Source organism: Cetorhinus maximus, chromosome 16, assembly GCF_964194155.1.
Source record: "Cetorhinus maximus chromosome 16, sCetMax3.hap1.1, whole genome shotgun sequence".
Taxonomy (NCBI): domain Eukaryota; kingdom Metazoa; phylum Chordata; class Chondrichthyes; order Lamniformes; family Cetorhinidae; genus Cetorhinus; species Cetorhinus maximus.
In genome coordinates, this window is record NC_135894.1 from 14808877 (window position 1) to 14831025 (window position 22149).

Sequence of the window (22149 nt, forward strand, 5' to 3'; positions counted from 1 at the left end):
TTCTTCCCCCTCCCTTTTGTTTTTTTCCAATAATTTATATAGATTTTTCTTTTCCCACCTATTTCCATTATTTTTAAATCTATACCTGTAAATGCCCTGTCAGTCTTTCCACTCCTGCCATCCATTCTTAATTAGCACATTCTCTTAGATAATATCACCACCTTCAACACCCCTTTGTTCCTTTTGTCTGTGACATCTTTTGATTATCTGCTCCTATCACTGCTTGCTTGTCCCTACAACCACCACCTTAAACCAGCTTATATTTCACCCCTCTCCTAACTTTACTCAGTTCTGTTGAAGGGTCGTGAGGACTTGAAACGTCAACTCTTCTCCGCCGATGCTGCCAGACCTGCTGAGTTTTTCCAGGTAATTCTGTTTTTGTTTTGTTTTGGATTTCCAGCATCCGCAGTAGTTTTTTGTTTTGATAAATAATTTTCTGCTTTGCATACAGACTACTGCCAATGATATTAGAAAAACAAAGCAGTAATTTTGTATAACTAATTTGGAGATGTCACCTGACCCAAGATAGTTGACAGGAGTGTTAGCTGTGGCACTGTGATAGCACACCTGGCCAAGTCAGCAGATTGTGGGTTCCAGCCCCATTCCAGAGACGAATGCATACATATCTAGGTTGAAACTGAGGGAGTGTTGCACTGTCAGATATGCTATCTTTCAGATGAGGCATTGAAACAGGCTCCTTCTGCTCTCTGGCGAGTATAAAGAATCACAGAGCACTATTTGAAAATTGAGAAATTTTGCTGAATTCTGGCCATTTATCCATCAATTAGCACCAAGAATGTTACCTGGTAATTCATCTCATCACTACTGGTGTAATCTGTCACGTTTCCCTACACTACAATAGTGACCACAAAGTAATATAATGAGTTTAAAAATGCTGTGTAATGCCCTGAGGTTAAGAGAGGCAGCATAAAATTGCAAGTTCATTCAACCATATGGAACAAACCTCTAAAAAACAGGACCTCATGTCTCTTATGCACAGATTTACTGAGGGGATGGGGGTGGGGAGGAGTGGAGAAATCAAATTCTTTACTACACTGGATTCAGGGATATTTTGGAAAAACAAGAGGCAGTGAGTTCTTTGATCCTACTCATTTTCCCACAAAAATGGAATACTCAACTGGGTCACATAAACGAACAGATTACGAGCGTTCCATACAAACGAGGAGTAGGCCATTCGGCTCCTTGAACCTGTTCTGCCATTTACGAAGATCATGGCTGATCTGATAGTTTCAAATCTGCATTCCGCCTACCTGCAATAATCTGTCATCCTCTTGTTCACCAAGAATCTACCCACCTCTGCCTTAAAAATATTCAAATACTCTGCTTCCAATGTCTTTTCATGAAAAGAATTCCAAAGACACACGACCTTCAAATAAAAAATTGAGTCTCATCTCTGTTCTAAACAGGTGACCCCTAGTTCTAGATTATCCCACAAGAGGAAACATCCTCTCCACATCCACCCTGTCAAAATCCCTCAGGATCTTAATGGTTTCAATTAAGTCACCTCTTACTCTTCTAAACTCCATTGGATACAAGCCTAACCTGTCCAACCTTTCCTCAGAAGACAACCTGCCCATTCCAGGTATTAGCCTGGTAAACCTTCTCTGAGCTGCTTCCAACGCATTGACATCCTTCCTTAAATAAGGTGACCAGGACTTTGGGAGGGGGGGGGGGGGGCGCGCGCGCGGCGGAGGGTAAAACTCCAAGAAGTATGACTAATGGGAAACAAAGCAGCAGGTTAGAGTGTGGGGGGGTGGGATTCAACTTCATGGAAAATTATGAAAAAACTGAAAAGAAAGGAGAGCCCAGGAGAGGCTATTAAAGTCCCCAGAACACAAAATATGACAGGGTTTGGAAAGGGCTAGGAATCTAACTTCAAGCACATCAGATAAAGGGACGACAATGAGAAAGGGGACAGGAAATACAGGACTGAAGGTGTTGTATCTGAATGCACGCAGTATACGAAATAAGGTAAATGAGCTTGTGGCACAGATTGAAATTGCCAGGTATGATGTGGTGGGCATCATGGAGACTTGGCTGCAAGGGGATCAGGACTGAGAGCTAAATATCCAAGGATATACATCCTATCGAAAAGATAGGCAGGTTGCCAGAGGGGGTGGGGTTGCTTTGTTAGTAAGAAATGAAATTAAATCGATAGCAAGAAATGACGTAGGGTCAGATGATGTAGAATCTGTGTGGGTAGAGTTGAGGAACCACAAAGGTTAAAAAACCATAATGGGAGTTACGTACCGGCCTCCGAACAGTAGTCAGGGTGTGGGGCACAAGATACACCAGGAGATAGAAAAGGCGTGTAAGAAAGGCAAGGTTACAGTGATCATGGGGGATTTCAATATGCAGGTAGACTGGGAAAATCAGGTTGGTAGTGGATCCCAAGAAAAGGAATTTGTAGAATGTCTACGAGATGGCTTTTTGGAGCAGCTTGTGGTGGAGCCCACTAGGGAACAGGCAATTCTAGATTTAGTGATGTGTAATGAGGCAGATTTGATAAGGGAGCTTAAGGTAAAGGAACCCTTAGGAGGAAGTGACCATATGATAGAATTTACCCTGCAATTTGAGAGGAAAAAGCTGGAATCAGATGTAACGGTATTACAGTTGAATAAAGGCAACTACAGAGGCATGAGGGAGGAGCTGGCCAGAATTGACTGGGAGATGAGCCTAGCAGGAAAGACAGTGGAACAGCAATGGCAGGAGTTTCTGGGAGTCATTTGGGAGACACAGCAAAAATTCATCCCTAGGAAGAAGAAGCATACTAAAGGGAGGACGAGGCAACCATGGCTGACAAGGGAAGTCAGGGACAGTGTAAAAGCTAAAGAGAAAGCATACAATGCGGCGAAGAGCAGTGGGAAACCAGGGGATTGGGAAGCCTACAAGGACCAACAGAGGACAACTAAAAAAGAAATAAGGAGGGAGAAGATTAAATGTGAGGGTAAACTAGCCAGTAATATAAAAGAAGATTGCAAGAGTTTTTTTTAGATATATAAAGGGTAAGAGAGAGGCAAAAGTGGACATTGGGCTGCTGGAAAATGACGCTGGAGAAGTAGTAGTGGGGAACAAAGAAATGGCAGAGGAACTGAATAGGTACTTTGCGTCAGCCTTCACGGTGGAAAACAAGAGTACCATCCCCAGAGGTGAGTATGGTGGCCATTACCAAGAAGGTGCTAAGAAAACTGAAAGGTCTAAAGGTGGATAAATCACCTGGGCCAGATGGATTACACCCCAGAGTTCTGAAGGAGATAGCTGAAGAGATAGTGGCGGCGTTAGTGGTGATCTTTCAGGAATCACTGGAGTCAGGGAGGGTCCCAGAGGACTGGAAAATCGCTAATGTAACCCCCCTGTTTAAGAAGGGAGTGAGACAAAAGACAGGAAATTACAGGCCGATTAGCCTGACCTCGGCCGTTGGTAAGATTTTAGAGTCCATTATTATGGATGAGATTTCAGAATACTTGGAAGTGCATGGTAAAATCGGGCAAAGTCAGCATGGTTTCATCAAGGGGAGGTCACGCCTGACAAATCTGTTAGAATTCTTTGAGGAGGTAACGAGTAGGTTAGACAAAGGAGAGCCAATGGATGTTATCTACTTGGACTTCCAGAAGGCCTTTGACAAGGTGCCGCACAGGAGGCTGCTCAGAAAGATAAGAGCCCATGGTGTTAGAGGCAAGGTACTAGCATGGATAGAAGATTGGCTGTCTGGCAGGAGGCAGAGAGTGGGGATAAGGGAGTCCTTCTCAGGATGGCGGCCGGTGACAAGCGGAGTTCCACAGGGGTCAGTGTTGGGACCAACTTTTCACTTTATACATGAATGATCTAGATGAAGGAACTAAGGGCATCCTGGCTAAGTTTGCTGATGATACAAAGATAGGTGGAGGGACAGGTGGTATTGAGGAGGCGGGGAGGCTGCAGAAGGATTTGGTCAGGTTAGGAGAATGAGCAAAGCATTGGCAGATGGAATACAACACGGGGAAGTGTGAGGTCATGCACTTTGTTAGGAAGAATAGAGGCATAGACTATTTTCTAAATGGGGAGAGAATTCAGAAATCTGGAGTGCAAAGGGACTTGGGAGTCCTAGTCCAGGATTCTCTTAAGGTTAACTTGCAGGTTGAGTCGGTAGTTAGGAAGGTAAATGCAATGTTGGCATTTATTTCGAGAGGACTAGAATATAAAAGCAGGGATGTGCTGCTGAGGCTTTATAAGGCTCTGGTCAGACCACATTTAGAATATTGCGAGCAATTTTGGGCCCCGTATCTCAGGAAAGATGTGCTGGCCCTGGAAAGGGTCCAGAGGAGGTTCACAAGAACGATCCCAGGAATGAAAGGCTTAACATATGAGGAATGTTTGAGGACTCTGGTTCTATACTCAATGGAGTTTAGAAGGATGAGGGGGGATCTGATTGAAACTTACAGAATACTGAGAGACCTGGATAGAGTGGACGTGGGGAAGATGTTTCCATTAGTAGGAGAGACTAGGACCCGAGGGCACAGCCTCAGAGTAAAGGGAAGACCTTTTAGAACAGAAATGAGGAGAAACTTCTTTAGCCAGAGAGTGGTGAATCTATGGAATTCATTGCCACAGAAGGCTGTGGAGGCCAGGTCATTGAGTGTATTCAAGACTGAGATAGATAGGTTCTTGATTGGTAAGGGGATCAAAGGTTACGGGGAAAAGGCGGGAGAATGGGGTTGAGAAATTTATCAGCCATGATTGAATGGTGGAGCAGACTCAATGGGCCGAATGGCCTAATTTCTGCTCCTCTGTCTTATGGTCTAATATGGTACACAGTACTCCAGATGTGGTCCCACTAGTGCTCTGTATAACTGAAGCATAACCTCCCTACTTTTGTATTCAATTTCCCTTGCAAGAAATGATAACAGTCTATTAGCTTTCCTAATTACTTGCTGTATCTACACACTAACCTTTTGCAATTCATGCACTAAGACACCCAGATCCCTCTGCATCTGAGCTCTGCAATCTCTCACCATTTAGGTAATGTTCTGTTTTGTTCTTTCTGCAAAAATTGGCAATTTCACATTTTCCCACATTATACTCCATTTGCCAGATCTTTGCCCACTCACTAAACCTATCTATGTCTTTTTGTAGCCTCCTTATGTCTTCTTCACAACTCACTTTCCTACCTATCTTTGTGTCATCAACAAATTTGGCAACCATCCCATCCATCTAAGTCATTTATATAAATTGTAAATAGTTGAGATCCCAGCACTGATCCCTGTGACACACCACTCGTTACATTTTGCCAACCTGAAAAAGATCCATTTATGCATACTCTCTGCTTCCTGTCAGCCAAACTTCTATCCATGCCAGTATGTTACCCTGGAACTGAATTTGACATTCTTGTACAAAGTATCACAGTTCAGTATCAAAACTGAATTGCCTTAACACATTAATATTTATTCAACCCATTCTGCTCCAAATGATCTCTTCTGTCACATTTGTGAATCTGGTACTGAGTTTTTGCTACACCGTTGGACACGGTACAGATTTAAGCAACGGGCTTTTCATCAAACCAAATATTAAACCCATTTAGTTAAGATAACTATGGCCGTTTCACATGGTTTTGAGAGTGGTAAATCATGTTTAACCAACTTACTGGAGTTCTTTGAAGAAGTAACATATGCTGTGGATAAAGGGGAACCGATGGATGTGTTGGACTGAAAGTATGGTTGCTAAATTTGCTGATGGTAGGCGGGAATGTGGAGTTGAGGTCATGCCATGATCTTATTGAATGGTGGAGCAGGATCAAGGGGCTGAATGGTCTGCTCCTGCTCCGAGTTCGTGTATACATAAATACGAACAATCAATTGATCTTGTTCAATTACCTTAGCAACTTCAGAAACTGTATCCCAGTAACCTCCAGTCAGGCTGAACTTTCCACTACCTATTCTTGCCAATATTTCTTCAGGAGTGTCATCAGGCCCATTAGCAAAGGGGGTGTATCTGAAACAAAATTCAATTTCAGGTGATTAAATCATAAAAATACAGATTTCAAGGTGCTGACATTGCTGAACAATCAGGAGCCACTGAAACGCTTTAACACCTATGAACAAGTGGGAAACAGGTTTTGTTGAAAGATAGGGAAATAGGAAAACACCCATCATATAATATGGTTACCAAGCGGTGGTAGATGCTTGTTGAGTAAATATACACACAAAGTAAATGTACCTGTATGGTGTAAGTGTATACAAAGTGTTTTGTATTTAAATTGGAGAATATGCCTCAAATGGTGTTCCCATAGCTACACCTGTGGCTGGTCTCAGCTCTCTACTGGACAATACTGGGCTTAAAGTGAGACATGCATATATGAAGAATGAATCTAATCAAGACCGAAGGAACTTGTTCTACTACAAAGTGCCACAGACTGCATAAACTCCAGTATGATTTTTATTTTCAAACTGGGATTCCCATTTTAGGTAACCCCATGGTGAATTATACACGAACATTATTCACCACCTTTAGGGGAAGCGTAGAGGAAGAAAGCCCAATAGAAAAGTCGTTTGGTATTTTTAACACTTTGATCAGTTACATTCTAAGTAGTGCACAAACTTACCCTGTGAGCATAGTGTAAAGGAGAACACCAAGACTCCAGATATCACAAGCTGCATCATATCCTTGCCGCTTTAATACCTATGAAGTACAATACATGGAAAGAATTAAATTAGCTTTACAATTCCTAATGCACATAAAACCTTAAGTGTAGAGTGTGCAGTATTGGACTTCACATAATAAGAAAAATATTGAGGGTTTAAAAGCTATATAACACAGATGAACTAGGATACAGCCTGGTATGAGGAAATGAAAATATGGCTTAACAAATTAAGTCTTTATTAAGAGCAGTGCAGATTATGAAGCCGATATGATAGTAGTGTTTAAACTTATGAACGAATGGGACGGATAGAAGTAGACTACTCCTAATACTTTTGCAGTGGGGAGGGGGGCAGGGTGGGGTGGTAGATTCTAGAATGAGGGCCCCACAGATACAAAGTTACATAACAGATTTAGAACAGAGCTTTCTTGAGAGTTGTGAAGCTGCAGAATTCACTTTAGAGGTCAGTGGCTAACATACTACATCGCCATTCAAGATCAGATTGGGTTGGTTATGAAGCAAGAGAGAGGCTGAAGGAATATGAAAACAGGGCAGATAAATACAATTAAAATATTTGTTTGCATAGAGCATAAGCACTGACACGATATGAGCAAATACAAATACATACAACATTAGAGTAGGCTATATAATTTAGCAAAATAGTTACAAGGCCAAAAAATGCTTGGAATAACAATCCTAGTGAACAGTGCATCAGCAGTTGCAACACAGCACAAGGATCAAATTGCTAGAACATAATTTCTGGGGTGTTCTTTGACAGGGCAAACCACTTCCAGCCCCATCTCAACTTCAATTCCCAATCAATTTAAGGTTATCAAATGTATTACTGTAGTTAATAACTAATGAACCATTCTGACTTAGAATTCATTTGGTAAAAATTCACCTAAAAAATGCTACAGCAAAAAAGCTCATTAGAATGTCAGCTCCATGGATTGTGAAAATCTAACATAGACATGCTTTTGCTCTGATTTAATGACATTGCAAGTCTTTCAGCTTTAGTATTTATCAGTATGCTTTCTGAACTTCAATTATAGCCTCGCACTATTACAGAATTCCCTACAGCATATCTATGCATCAAAGACTATTTCTAAGAGGCTCTCTCTGCTGTGAACATTTACTATACAAGGATATGCTAGGTGCAGTGTAAACAGAGACAATAGCTTGACTTAGCTGGTGAAACTATTACCCGAGTCAGTATGATGGAAGTTCAACCCATACTTCAGGATTTTAGCACAATATCAGCATCCATTTATTTTTGATTACACCTCTGAAGTACCTGGTCTATTTTTCACTTTAAAAGGAGTTATACAAAGGCATGTTGTTGCAATATTAAAGTAGTATTGTTTGCTACAAGTTTCTTGTCTTTCAGCTAAGAGGTTAACTGAAGCTTCATCTGCCAATTCAGGTGGATGTCTAAGATTCCATGGCAATATAGCTGTCACATTTGTGGACACAGATTACTATACTTCAAAGTAATTCCTCATCCATGAAACACATTGGGGAATATTTAAGGCAGAGCAATATTACATTCTTTCCTTGGAATCTGGACTTGATCATCTTTTTTGCCATCAGGATCCCTATATAAATTGACTTTGAGCCATCTTTACCAAGTTAGTAAAAGGCTTGGGACTACAGACTACCTTATTCAGGGCAACACGAGTCCAGGAAATGTAAATGCCAACAATGTGATCAGGATGTTATTCTGAAGCTGTGTTCATGTTTGACTGTTGGAATAGAGGTGGATTTACACTGCAGCTAACGCTGGTGTGCTAGGTAAAATTGCTTGATGCTGTCACTGGGTGAATGTTCCAAACTCTATTAATATCCCTGCTCATGATCAGCATAAAAAAACTGAAAAGAAAATTTAGGGTTTAGAGAAGGCAGCTGAAAATTATTGAAGTGATTTTTCAATTAAAAAACCCTTCATTCCCTCTCCTACTTAACTGTATCCCTCTATCCAGGAAGGCTCAAGTCTTTGGCAAAGCCAGTCTAGCCTCCTGCCTGAGATGACATGTCCTCCATCCCTGTTGGGAAGTGCTTGCTCTTCAATGAGAATCCCTACAATAGCACACATGAAGCTGGCTGGTCAGCATGAGGGGAAAATAGACATAAACTGCACCCTATCTGTACTCTGACATGCTGCACCATCCCAATAACCAGTGTTCAGCATTCAGCAACAGTGTTCACTGTTTCAAGGGGAACTAAATTAACTGTTAGTAATGTTTCAGCAAAAGACAAAAATAAATCAATACATCATACCTCAGGAGCAACAAAATTAGCTGTGTAACACGGAGTCATGAGAAGGCCATTATCAGCACGCAGCTGCTTGGCAAACCCAAAGTCACAGATACGAATCGATTCTGGGTTGCCTGACTCATCCACATACAAGATGTTACTCGGTTTCAAGTCTCTGTGCACCACCTAAATGCATTAAAATATATTAATACAACGATCAGTGAATTTTTCAACCGCTTTTATTATTGATGCACTTTCAATGCAATGCTTCCAGAGAGTTATCTTGATGAATTACCAAGATCCACATTAAAAGTTTGGAAGGAACCCTGAAGTTGGTAAATATATTTTACAGTCTGTCACTAAGACAGAGACCAAAAAGGTTTGAAGTTTATCCCTTGTTCTACGCAGACTCAACTGACAGCTGTTGAAACAACAGTGGAAGCACTTGTAACTGCCCTCAATGTCTGCAGGTTAGAGAATGGAATGGGACTAGAGAAAAACCAGTCAGGGTGCCCCTTCACCTGATGGGTAATTAGCGATTATCCTTGTACATGTATTTGTAGTTTAGGTGATACAGAATTGTGCCCAATTGTGATTAGTCTCATAGTTAAGTAGGATTTTGACACTCACTGTCCAATGTATGCCAAGAATAACCATTTAATTGAGGGACCATACTTAAGTATAGAAATGTCAGTATAAGGGAGAAACTGGAAGGAAAGAAACCAAAATGTGATTTCACACGGGCCTCATCAGTTCCTTATGTGCTTTGCTTTAGTGTTAATTTGAAATTGATTTTGCAATTCAACAGAAGCTAATCAAAATTTGGCTATTAGATTTCTTCAAAAAGTTAATTCTAAAAAAAGGATGATAGCTTTCATTTTGGAACTAGGGTTTTGAGCTTGGACCAATGAAATGAAAGATTCCTTTCTCTGCTTGTACTAAAGGGATTGAGTGAATGTCAATCAAATCCCAAAGATGATGAGCGTCCAGATCACAACACTGTTCTTAGTTCCGCATTAACTGGCTGTCACACCAAGTGGTATGGGAACTGTAGCAAAAGCAAGCATTGCATCTGTGTAATTAAGTGAGGGTGCCCTTGCCAATTTGAGGATTAAGGCACATTAGTGGGAGGACAGTTGCAGTTTTGATATTTACCTACCTGTGCTACACCTGACCTCAGTGATTGATTCTATCACACAAAAAAAATGTTCCATTCCTCAGCAAACATCCCCCACCTTGAGAACAAAAATTTTAAAAAAGGAACATCTACAACTTATTGGCCTACTAAGAAAAACATCTACACCTAAAGCTCTCAGCAGTTAATTTAAATTTCAATGTAGTGTCTTCTTCATTTGCAGACTAACTTTACTTTTTAAGAATCTTTCTGTTTTAATCTCTTGCTCTCTCCCTTAAATATCCCTATTCTCTGAACATTCACTGGGAGAACAAGCCGGAAATGTATCTAGGCTTCAGCTTATTTAACCACTATTGGAGCTGCACTAATTGTTTGTCCCTCAGCTTTTCTCCTCTATCCTTGTGCACAAGTGCTTGGCCTATAGCCAACACGGCTCAGAACAGCACACAGGTGGTCAGCTTTGAATTGGGGAAATTACAGATACAAACTCGCTTCCACTTCATGCTGTTTACACCAGTAGGACTGGGATGTATCTGAGTGAATAAGTCAGCAAAGCACTTATGTACACAATGAGTTCACAAATGAAGAGTAGATAAGTAAATTCCACCTACAAATTACATTATATTCTGCTTTTACCTATGGGGCTATACGCTGAAGGGTAATACCATTTAAACCTAAAAAAGCGACTAGAATAGCAGAACAGGTGTAAGGTTGGAAAATAACGAAATGCAACAGTCAACTTTAGAATCAGGATATATCACTTCACTGCTCAATGAACAATGGAGTGGGGTTTGATGTTCCCCTTGGTGAACATCAATTCTCATAAACAGCTAAAGATTCTATGCAGTTGTGGTCGTTAATAGGAGATAACATAGGGTTGATTTGAACAATATGTACAATTTTAATTTGAATTATTTTCCAGAGACTCTGAGAAGCAAACTGGCAATAAGTACCAGAAGCTTCTGCCAAATGGATTGCATTATTATAGAACATATAAAGAAGAAAAAGAATGGAGTCAATTATCGCAATCTCCTGCAGTAGCTCTTATATACTTCATGCAGTTGAGCTCTACAATTATTTCACTGACTGAATGTAGTTGAGCCACAGTATGGCAGAAAATACTTGGAAGAAGTTGTTCGTTTCCACACAGACTCTCCGATCTATGGAAAATAGATTAAATGGTCCAGTGTTTTATATCATACCAGAGTGAGATATGTAAAGTCTAAGATTCACAGTTGTTATACAACAGTGTATTATAGATTATCTTGAACAAATGAATGATTTCCTATGTCAACTCCATTATTACTTAAGTCCTTCTCTTAAATAACTGGATGTCAATGAACTAAACTTAATCAATAATTGCACACCCATAGCACAAAATTGTTTAAACTCGTCAATAAATAGCCCAGGCCACTGGTGCAGCAAGGGTCTTGCATCTGAACATGCTATACCCAAACAGGAAGTGCTTCATGTTGGGTGACAAAATGACAAGTGCAACTTTCCAGCACGAAATTCACCTCAAGAACAAGTAAAACAAGAAAGGACTGCAGAACAGTCAAGATAGTTCTATTTCAGAAAATGCAAAAAATGTCCATTCTTCATAGGTGGGTCGAGCTCCAAAATAAGAATAGGTGAAAGTAAAATACTGCGGATGCTGGAAATCTGAAACAAAAACAGAAAATGCTGGAAAAACTCAGCAACTCTAACAGCATCTGTGGAGAGAAAGACAGTTAACGTTTTGAGTCCATATGACTCTTCAGAGCTAAAGAGAAGTAAAAATGTGATGAAATTTACACCGTTTAAGGGGGTGGAGCAGGTGAAGCTGGATAGAAGGCCAGTGATAGGTGGAGGCAAAGGAGAGATTGACAAAGATGTCATGAACAAAAGGACAAAGGGCCTTAATGATAGTGGTACTGGCTAAAGGAGGTGCTGATGGTGGCATTAAGATCAAAGCAGAATGTGGTAATAGCAGAGCGAGGGTAAGCACTCTGGAAAGAACATGAACAAGTGACAGATGGCTCTAGTGGGGGGGAGGAGATGGTGGTGGGAAAAAAGATTTAAAATAGGATAAAAGGAGAGGATAAAACAATGAATAAAAATGAAAATAAAGATGAGTGGATAAAAATTAATATTGAAAAAAGGGGATAAAAAAGGGATGAGGATGGAGGAAGGAGTTCATGGTCTGAAGCTGTTGAACTCAATGTTAAGTTTGGAAGGCTGTAAAGTGCCTAATCGCAAGATGAGATGCGGACAGACTGGAGGACAGCGAATTGCTGCTCCCAATGTGGTCTCCTCTACATTGGAGAGACCAAAAGCAGACTGGGTGATCGCTTTGCGGAACACCTTTGGTCTGTCCGCATGACCCAGATCTTCCTGTCGCTTGCCATTTCAACACACCATCCTGCTCTCATGCCCACATGTCCTTCCTTGACCTGCTGCAATGTTCCAGTGAAGCCCAACACAAACTGGAGGAACAGCACCTTATCTTCTGAACGGGCACTCTGCAGCCTTCCGGACTGAACATTAAGTTCATCAACTTCAGACCATGAACTCTCTCCCCCATCCTCAGCACTGTGGGTGTACCTATACCACATGGACTGCAGTGGTTCAAGAAGGCAGCTCACCACCACCTTCTCAAGGGCAATTACAGATGGGCAACAAATGCTGGTCCAGCCAATGAAGCCTACATCCCGCGGATGAATAATTTTAAAAATGCAGGGTCTGACGGACGAAGAGAAGCCCTAAACATTCAGGCTAAGCTCAAGAAAGGTCCAAAAAATAGTGAGATGTCTTGATCAGTCCTTATCTAACAGCACAAGCAACTGAGGATGCCACTTTCTATTGGGCGGTGGCAGCATTTGGTAGATCTCCAGCATAATTGAGAAAAAATAAATTTACCTACAATTCTAAGGAAAGTGACTATAAGAGTGTAATTTAAAAAAAAAATCATTCATGGGATGTGAGCATTGCTGGCTAGGCCAGCATTTATTGCTTATTCCTAATTGCCCTTGAGAAGGTGGTGGTGAGCTGCCTTCTTGAATCATTGCAATCTTTGTGGTGTAGGTACACCCACAGTGCTGTTAGGGAGGGAGTTCCAGGATTTTGACCCAGCAACAGTGAAGGAACAACAATTTATTTCCAAGTTAGGATGGTGCGCGGCTTGGAGGGGACCTCCAGGTGGTGATGGTCCCATCTATTTGCTGCCCTTGTCCTTCTAGATGGTAGCAGTCATGGGTTTGGAAGGTGCTGTCTAGGGAGCCTTGGTGATTTTAGAGCAGCCCAATTGAAGGCTAAGAATAGGAAATTCATCAGATTGAAACATGAAGTGCAGCATTAAAGATCACAGAAAACAATCTGTTCAAAGAGCAAATCCTCAACAGATATTCCTAGGCATACAAATCATTTAATTTTTGAGCTACCTTTCAGGACTTGATTCAGATTCACTATCACAATAATCTGCACTACACAAGAGCACGTTTTTTGCCTTGAATGGTAGTTTTGACATAGCTCACCTAAGCAGGGAACAGCAGATGAATCTGCACCTGGAGAAATGATAAAAGGTTTTCTCCACGGCCATATAGACTCTCCACAGCCTGCCAGGCCTGGCTAAGGGTCGGGAATCAACCCACGGTTTCCCAATCAACCCCAGTAGCCATGGGACATTAAAACCTTAAAAAATGACTATTCCACTAAATAGTGGAAAAAACACTATTCCACGTAGAATTCTCAGGCTATGACAGGCAAATTTGAGGCTAAACAGGTATTCAGTTTAAAGTTTACTTCCCAGTTCCCAGTTTACGAAGAACAAGGCTCTTAATCACTTAAATGCTCTTTAATCATTTTCTAACTAATGTAACTTTCAATAAACTTTCACCATGTAAACCAGCTGTCACAGATGTCTCATCAGATGCATGACAGGTTAAGGCTTTCAGTACAACTAGAATCTCCACTCTGCCATTGCAAAGGCATAAAACACATGCACATAAGACCAGTCACATGGAGAGAAAGGGCTTGTGCGACCGACGAACGTTACTTGCCACTTATAAGGTCAAGCCTGAACATTGTCAGGTTTTGCTGCACATGGGTAAAGACCATTTGATCAACACCTCGTCTGTCACAGGTGCAGCACAGTAGCTACAGTGTACACCATTTACAAGAAGCATTGCAGCAGCTCGCTAAGGCTTCTGCGACAGCACCTCCCAAGCCCATGATCTCTACCACCTGGTAAGAAAAGTTCAGCAAACACATGGGAACACCACCCTTCCTTCCAAGTCATATGCAATCCTGACTCAAAAATATCACTGTTCCTTCATCATCACTGGCTCAAAATCCTGGAAATCCCTACCTAACAGCAGTCAGAGAATCTCACTATAAGGACTAAAGTGATTCAAGAAGACAGCTCACCACCACTACATCAAGGGCAATTAGGGATAGGTGATAAATGCTGACTTTTGTCAGTGATACCCATCAATATTTCCACTCAGCTACCCAGGAGTTACTCTGCAAGCCGCTCACAAGTTATTGATACAGTAGTGTAACTGCGCAAAAAAATTAAAGTTACCTCATACTGAAATGAGCAGGCTATACACAACAAAAAATTGGAGGGGGCGTTGATGCCCACATATCATGGATGAATTAGAAAAAACAGAGGGTGATGAACAGAGGGCGATGGGGTAATTACCATCGCTGAATCCCCCACTATCAACATCCTGGGGGTTCTCATCGACCAGAAACTGAACTGGACCAGTCTTATAAATATTGTGACTACAAAAGCAGGTCAGAAGCTGGGAATTCTGAGATGAGCAACTCTCCTCCTGACTCCCCAAAACTTGTCCACCATCTACAAGGCACAAGTCAGGAATGTGATGGAATATTCTCCACTTGCCTGGATGAATGCAGCTCCAACAACACTCAAGCAGCTTGACAACATCCAGGACAAAGCAGCCCACTTAATTGGCACTCCCATCCACCACAGGTGAACAATGGTAACAGTGTGTACCATCTACAAGATGCACTGCGGCAACTCGCCAAGGCTTCTTCACCGCAGAAGCATAGGCACACCACCACCTGCAAGTTCCCCTCCAAGCCACAAACCATCCTGACTAGGAACTATATGACCGTTCCCTCACTATCATTGGGTCAAAATCCTGGAAGCACCCCGCCCTCCCTTTCAGGACTGCAGCTCACGCCCACCAAATCAAAATCCTGTCTTGGAAGGGAGACTGAGATTGCCGCTTGAAGTTTTGCACAAAAAGAGGAAATGTCTCAAAAGTAGCTCCACTATATTCTATTATTTTGGGGCTTTTGTTAATCCTGTACCAATGTGATTTGCACTACGGCCAACCTTGACATTTCAATCAACAGTCCCCTAGGTAAGGCTTCAATCTACACTGAAGTTACATGTGTGCTGTCTTCTTGTGTTTCAGCATTAGATTCTACTGGAACAGTGACACAAGCAGCACTGGAGTTTTAGGGTAAGAGCCAGAAAAAGTAGAAAACATTTGAGGAATCAAACATCCAAGGCCAGGAATCGCATACTGAATTTTAAAATAGCTAAATTCACAACTAAAGTAAATGGACTGGGGTAGGTTTCTCAAAGACAGCAGCAGAGAAAAAAATGGAACAACTTAAAATGCATAGCATAAATATAATACTAAAACTAACTCTCACTATGCAAATGTAACACCAAACGAATTAACAAGTAAAATGTGAAAGATATAAACAGGGGGAATAGCTTTACTATGATGTATTTAAAACATGCAGAACAATGATTGTGAGGAATAAAGAAAGGCAGAGAAGAGAGATAGTGGCAGAGGTTAAACAAATAAAAAAATCTCAGTGCTACAACAGGAGACAGAAAAGATGGAAACCTTAATAGGTACAGGCAAGCTTGAAATGGAGAATGAGTACAAACTAGTAAACATGATTACTCCTTCCCAGTGCCTTTATCTCCACATTCTGGAATTCCCACCCTAAAACCCACTGCCCAAGACTCCCTCCTTTTAACCTATTTGACCAAGCTTTTAATCACTTCTGCCAATATTTGCCCCTTTGGCTTGCAACTTTTGTATAATTACACCATGACATGCATTGGAGTGTATTTGATATGATAAAAGCGCTATGTTTAAGCTGCTATGGCTGTACTTGCAACAGAAGACCTGATCAACATGATGTCCTCAAACCTAGTTAATCTAAGTAAAACCATAAACAAGATGAAAGCCTAAAGAATGGGCTCAAAATAAAAATTTACAGGGACAAATGGTACTAATTGCAGAGTGCTGCAGGAGACTTGAGGCGCAGATTATGAAGAAAGAGGTACCAAACACTAGTGAAGTTCCAGTAAACTGGAAACAGGCAACAAGGTGCCCATAATTAAAAGGACAAAAACAAAAGCAGCAACAGATCAATTCATCTTACTTCCATTGTGTGTTAAATAATGGATTTAGTTATCAAAAGAATACCTGAAGATTACATAAATAAAAGCAAGCAAACAGCAATCACAGATTCAGATGGGTGAGATCCTGCCTAACCAACCTCCTTTACTTCCATGAGCAAGTGGTAGCCCAAGTGAACTGTAATAAGCCCTACAAAAAGCCCTAGACTTCCAAATGCCATTTGAAAAAGTTCCACATAAAGAGCCACCTTATAAATTAAAGATACAGGAAGCCATGGTAAACCCTCGGAATTAATAGGTTAGTTGAAGGGTAGAAAAGGAGTCATTTTTAGGAATTATGTCGCATTGGGGAAGAATGTGCTGGAATGCCCAGGCATTGGTTTTTTAATTTCCAAACATTAGATTCAGAAACAAAATGCAAAGTGATCAAATGTGCAGATGATAAATTAGGAGTGATGGTGAAATATGAAGCGACTGCTCAAAAATTATAGAATGAGTTGGATACAATATTTAAGTGGCATAAAAATGGAACATGGAAATTTAATGTAGGCTAGGATAAAGTATTTCAAATAGAAAGAAAAAAAAGCAACACACAGTCCAGGAATAATGTTGAAACAACCAAGGACAAAACCAAGAGAATTGTGGGTTTTTAGTAAACTTAATGGTCAACAACAGGAATCAACGGTCAAGCGGATATTGAAGTTGATATCCACGACAGTAAGAAGAATGAGGAAAGGCAATATAAAGGATGTAATTCTAAAGGGGATGCAGGAGTAGAGGAACCTGGGGCATATGTGCACAAATCAGTGTGCAGGTTGTGAAAGCGGTTAATAAGGCATATGGGATCCTGGGCTTTATAAACAGAAGCAGAGTACAAAAGCAAAGAAATTATAGTGAACCTTTATAAAACACTGGTGCGATCTCAACTGAAATAGTGTGTCCAATTCTGGGCACCACACTTTAGGAAGGATGTGAAGGCAAGATTTACAAAAATGACCGAGGATGAGAGACTTCAATTACGAGGACAAGACTGGTGAAACTGAGGCGGTTCTCCTTAGAAAAATGGAAGATTAGGAGATTTGATACAGGGGATAAATAACAAGGGGTCTTGACAGAGTACATAGGGAGAAACAGCTCCCAGTGGCAGAAGGGCCAAGAACAAGAGGACACTGATTTAAGATGATTGGCAAAGTAGGAACGGCAACTAAGGGAAAACCTTTTTAAAAAAAATACTGCAAATGATTAGGGTCTAGAATGCATTACCCGAGTGCATGTGGAGGCAGATTCAATCATGGCTTTCAAAAGAATTGGATAATTATCTGAGGAGAAAACAATTACAGGGCTTCGGGAAAAGGCTGGTGGGTTGCTCTTGTAGAGAGTCGAAATGGACACAACGGGCTAAATGGCCTTCTCCTTGTGCTCTAATCATTCTATGATTTTGGAAGTCAGAGAAACTTGTATAGCACTCTGATCAGACTGTACGAAGTGTTGTGGCAATGCTTTGATCAGACTGTTACTGAGTGCTGTGGCCAGTTCTGGTTAATGAAATACAATGGTTACTAAAGATAGTACACATAACAGCCAAGGGGCTAACCTCTCATGGCTGAGAGTTGAGCTATGAATAAAGATTTAGGCTTTATAATCTTAAGGAGAGGCATTAAGAGATGATCTTATAGAGGTAAACAAGACAGTTAAGGGAAGAAAGGTAAATCCAGAACAATATAAATTTACAACATTAGAGTAGGACAAGAGAACATGTTCAAACTAATAAGAGGCAAGCTTAGGACTAATTTCAATAAATAGTTTTCATGCAGTCGTGGCATCAACGTATTGATTCAACTTCAAGCAAGAGCAAACTCTGGAAACTTCAAAAAACAACTAGATGCTGGATTTTTCTGAATAAATTAATTGATATGTACCATAACTTTTGTTTATTCTGATACCTTCTCCTATGAGTTTTGATTTAATGCAAAGCATGGGAGTACATTTGCCCCATCCCTAGAAACCACACTTGAGCTGGATTCCGAGCGTTCTCTGCAGTTTCAAATGCTGATAATTGCATTCTCAAAATTTATTTATTATTTTTTTTTTTTACAGCAAGCTAGTTTGGAATAGATTTTTCAGCTCAAAATCAAACAATATTGGGAAATAATCAGTCACTGGAAAGGACCAATAGCAGCAAAACACTCCATTCTTGGATCTAAGTGATCACATCAACCGAGGTCAACACTGAATTAAACAAATGATTTGACCAACTTACTGACCAAGACAGTATGAACCCAGAAGGCAATAATTATATAATAGTCGTTTGGTAGTAGAGAACTTGCGTATCGCTGAAAAAAAACGCATCAAAACTGTGTGTCTTGGACTCATCAGGACATTCACAAGAATATCAAATGTAAAGGGGACAACAATTAATATCTTGTGAGAAGGGAGAGTACTGATTGGTTGCCAAGTCGACTCTGATTGGTAGAGGTGTTACCATGAAGAATGCACCAGATAACAGATGACTGACCGTTAACTGCCTAGCTTTGTTTAAATTCAAACCAGGCAGGTTGACTCTGATTGGTCAAGGCATTGCCCTAGGGAACGAACCAGAAAATGGCTGTTGCCGACATACCTAGCATCACACCGGCACTGAAATTCATATATCACATTACGCATGATGCTCAGAATGTAAGCTGTACATCCCAAAAAATGGTGGATCATATCAAACAGCATGTCCCTTCAACTGACAAGGTACTGACCGTACGCAACCAGCCCATGCTTACAAAACTCAAAACACGGTGTCCAACATTAGATGTGATTCCAGGATTGGACAACATTTGCTAAACAACCCTGAATGTGCTAAGAATTACACTGACAATCAATTGAAGATTATCAGTCAGGCTCGCAGTGTGGCTCACTTACGCATGCTAGAAGCTACACAAAGCCCTGTTCTTTGCAGACAGAAAGAACGTGTACACACATTTTATCTGCCAACCTGCCTGGTTTGAATTTAAAAAAAGCTTGGCAGTTAATTATCAGTCATCAGTTAACTGGTGCATTCTCCATGGCAATGCCTCTACCAAAGTCCACTTGCCAACCAATCAACATTCTCTTTTCATGAAGTGTAATTTCTTGTTCCCTTTACATTTGGCATTCTTGTGAATGTCCTGATGATTCGAAGACGAAAAGCTTCGACGTGTGTGTCTTTTTTCATTGACACTCATATTATATAATAGTTTAAACATTTCATATCATTTTCAAAGTAGACATCACAGAAGACTGGAGACAACTTTCACAATCCAAAACTGAAATGTGAAAGAGCCACATGAATTAGGAGGAATAGGCCATTTGGCTCCTCGAGTCTGCTCCTCCATTCAGTAAGATCATGGTTGATCCGATTGTGGTCTCACCTCCACTATCCTGCCTAACCGTGATACCATTTGATTCCTTTGTTAGTCTGCCTTAAAAATATTCAATGACTCTGCCCCTACCACACATTGGTGAAGAGTGTTCCACAGATTCCCAACCCTCCCATACCCCAGAAAAAATTTCTCCTCACCTCCGTCTTATACAGTAGACCTCTTATTCTTAAATTGTCCCCCCCTAGTTCTGGTGTCTCCCACTGGGGAAACATCCTTTCAGCATCCACTCTGTCAAGCCCAGTCAGGATCTCATATGTTTCAATAAGGTCACCTCTCATTCTTCTAAACTCCAATGGATACAAGCCCAATCTGTCCACCCTTTCCTCATAAGATAACCCTCTCATCACAGGTATCAGTCGCGTGAACCTTCTCTGAACTGCTGCTAATGCAATTATATCCTTTCTTAAATAGGAGACCAAAACTGTACATAGTACTCCAAATGTGGTCTCACCAATGCCCTATACAACTGTAGCAAAATACAAAATCTCAAAATACAGCTGTTGCCAGTGGAAGAAAATCTATGTTGTGTTTCTTCAGAGCTTAGTATAAAGTAAGGCCTGGGGAAAGAAATGGTTACATGGCAGCAGTATGACACTAGAATTGTTGCTGTGCATAACCCTCTGGTTCCCAACGGCATAACTTCCCATTTGTAGACCGTTGAATGAGTAATTTAGGTCACGCAGAGATTTCTTACACCAAAATGATAAAAACTGTAGAAAAGTTAGACTTCAGTAGTCTTAAATATAGTCAGTCGTTCAATCACATCTTTAGGAAGAAACATTTTAATATTAAAAATTAAAATCAGAATCTCCAAACAGCGCTACTCAATCTCATATGAAAGACATTCCAGGCATTTTGATTCTAACTTGATCAGTGTGAAAGCAATGCTCCAAAATATCTAAACTTTTTAAAAAAAAAAACTGTCAATGGTTAACTTCAGAAAAGGGTCAAGTTAACTACAGAATTGTTTCTTGAATTACACTTAGCCTTAAAATGACACTTTGGAACACATTTTTAAAGAGGAGGAGAATCTGTCCATGATATTACAGCATTAGCAGACAGGACGAAGGACTAGCATTTTCCTCTACTGCTGCTAAAAGCAATCAAAATGTTGGAAAATGTATTAAATTATATTTACCCCCTGTGCATGCAGATAGTCCATAGTGTTTGTTATGGTGTACAATACAGCACTGGCTTCGCGTTCAGAGAAAAACTTTTGCCTGAGAATCTTGTCCAGCAATTCTCCCCCTTTCATGAGTTCTGTCACTAGATACACATATTTACCATCATGATAAACCTGCAGAAATGACAGCAAAATCATGAGATCTATAATCAATACAGAGCTATTGTCATTTACAGAATTCATATCCTTTCCACACTATTTTTAGCAAGTGTTGAATGTGGGAAATTGTGTTTTATTTATCGTTACTGGACAGTACTAATGTGGATTATAACGCTGTAAAATATCAGGGTATACAACAGTAACCTACAAAATTAAAAGGCTAAACTTAATGAAATTAAGTGGCGAAACCTAATGAAAATCTGCACTTACATCTTTCAAAGTAATAATATTGGGATGCTGCCCATATCGAAGTAGGATGTCAATCTCCTCAGAAGGATCTCTCTTACTTTTATCAATTATCTAAAAAAAAACAATATTGTTTAGTGCAGGGAAGCACTAACATTATAATCAACACTTAATTTATGAACTGAAAATCAAACTGTTGTATTAAAATTACGCAAGAGTTTTCTGATGTCTGCTTTACCAGTTAGGTACCATTTTAACAATTTCCCAGTTTGATTTGCACCAAAATTGTTTTGGACTCACTTGTCAGAAGTGATCTTTCAGAGTTACAAAATACACATTTAAACGGACACAAGCGCATAACCTACAAACACCACAGCCAAGCAGTAATACAATGACACGACTGAAGCTAAATTAAGTAACGACAAAACAAAATTAACAGCATCAACATACCAGGCCTACCCTTCCCTACACAAATTATTCAACCACATAGCTTGGTGGAACATTGCGATGCTTGCAATTTTAAGTATTCTTAAAAGAGGTATACAAAATGTCCAATGAGAACTTGGGATGAGGTTCCACAGTAAAGCAAAATAAAAATTAGCTCATTCCAACATATACTGATTTTCTAGAGATTTTCTTTATTCTATCAGCACTGGGTCAAAATCCTGAAAATGCCTAGCTGTCATCACCGAGGGAACACAATCACAAGAACCTGCTTAAGGCATTTAGGGACTGTGAATAAACGTCACCCACACTTTAATGAAGAGGAGGAAGAAGAAAGAAAATTAATGCGAG

The 22149-nt window shown here is 40.4% G+C and overlaps 1 protein-coding gene across 6 annotated transcripts in view; it reads right to left on the bottom strand.

Moving 5' to 3' along the window:
• LOC144691369 (ribosomal protein S6 kinase alpha-3) overlaps window positions 1-22149 on the bottom strand; it is a 102826-nt gene that overhangs the window by 5961 nt on the left and 74716 nt on the right. For all 6 annotated transcript variants that reach the window (XM_078559402.1, XM_078559400.1, XM_078559404.1 and 3 more), the window contains 5 exons: window positions 21379-21468; window positions 20965-21123; window positions 8912-9073; window positions 6599-6675; window positions 5871-5988 (listed from right to left, as the gene is read on the bottom strand). In XM_078559402.1, coding sequence (XP_078415528.1) covers window positions 5871-5988; window positions 6599-6675; window positions 8912-9073; window positions 20965-21123; window positions 21379-21468 — 606 coding nt within the window. The remainder of the gene's footprint in view (window positions 1-5870; window positions 5989-6598; window positions 6676-8911; window positions 9074-20964; window positions 21124-21378; window positions 21469-22149) is intronic.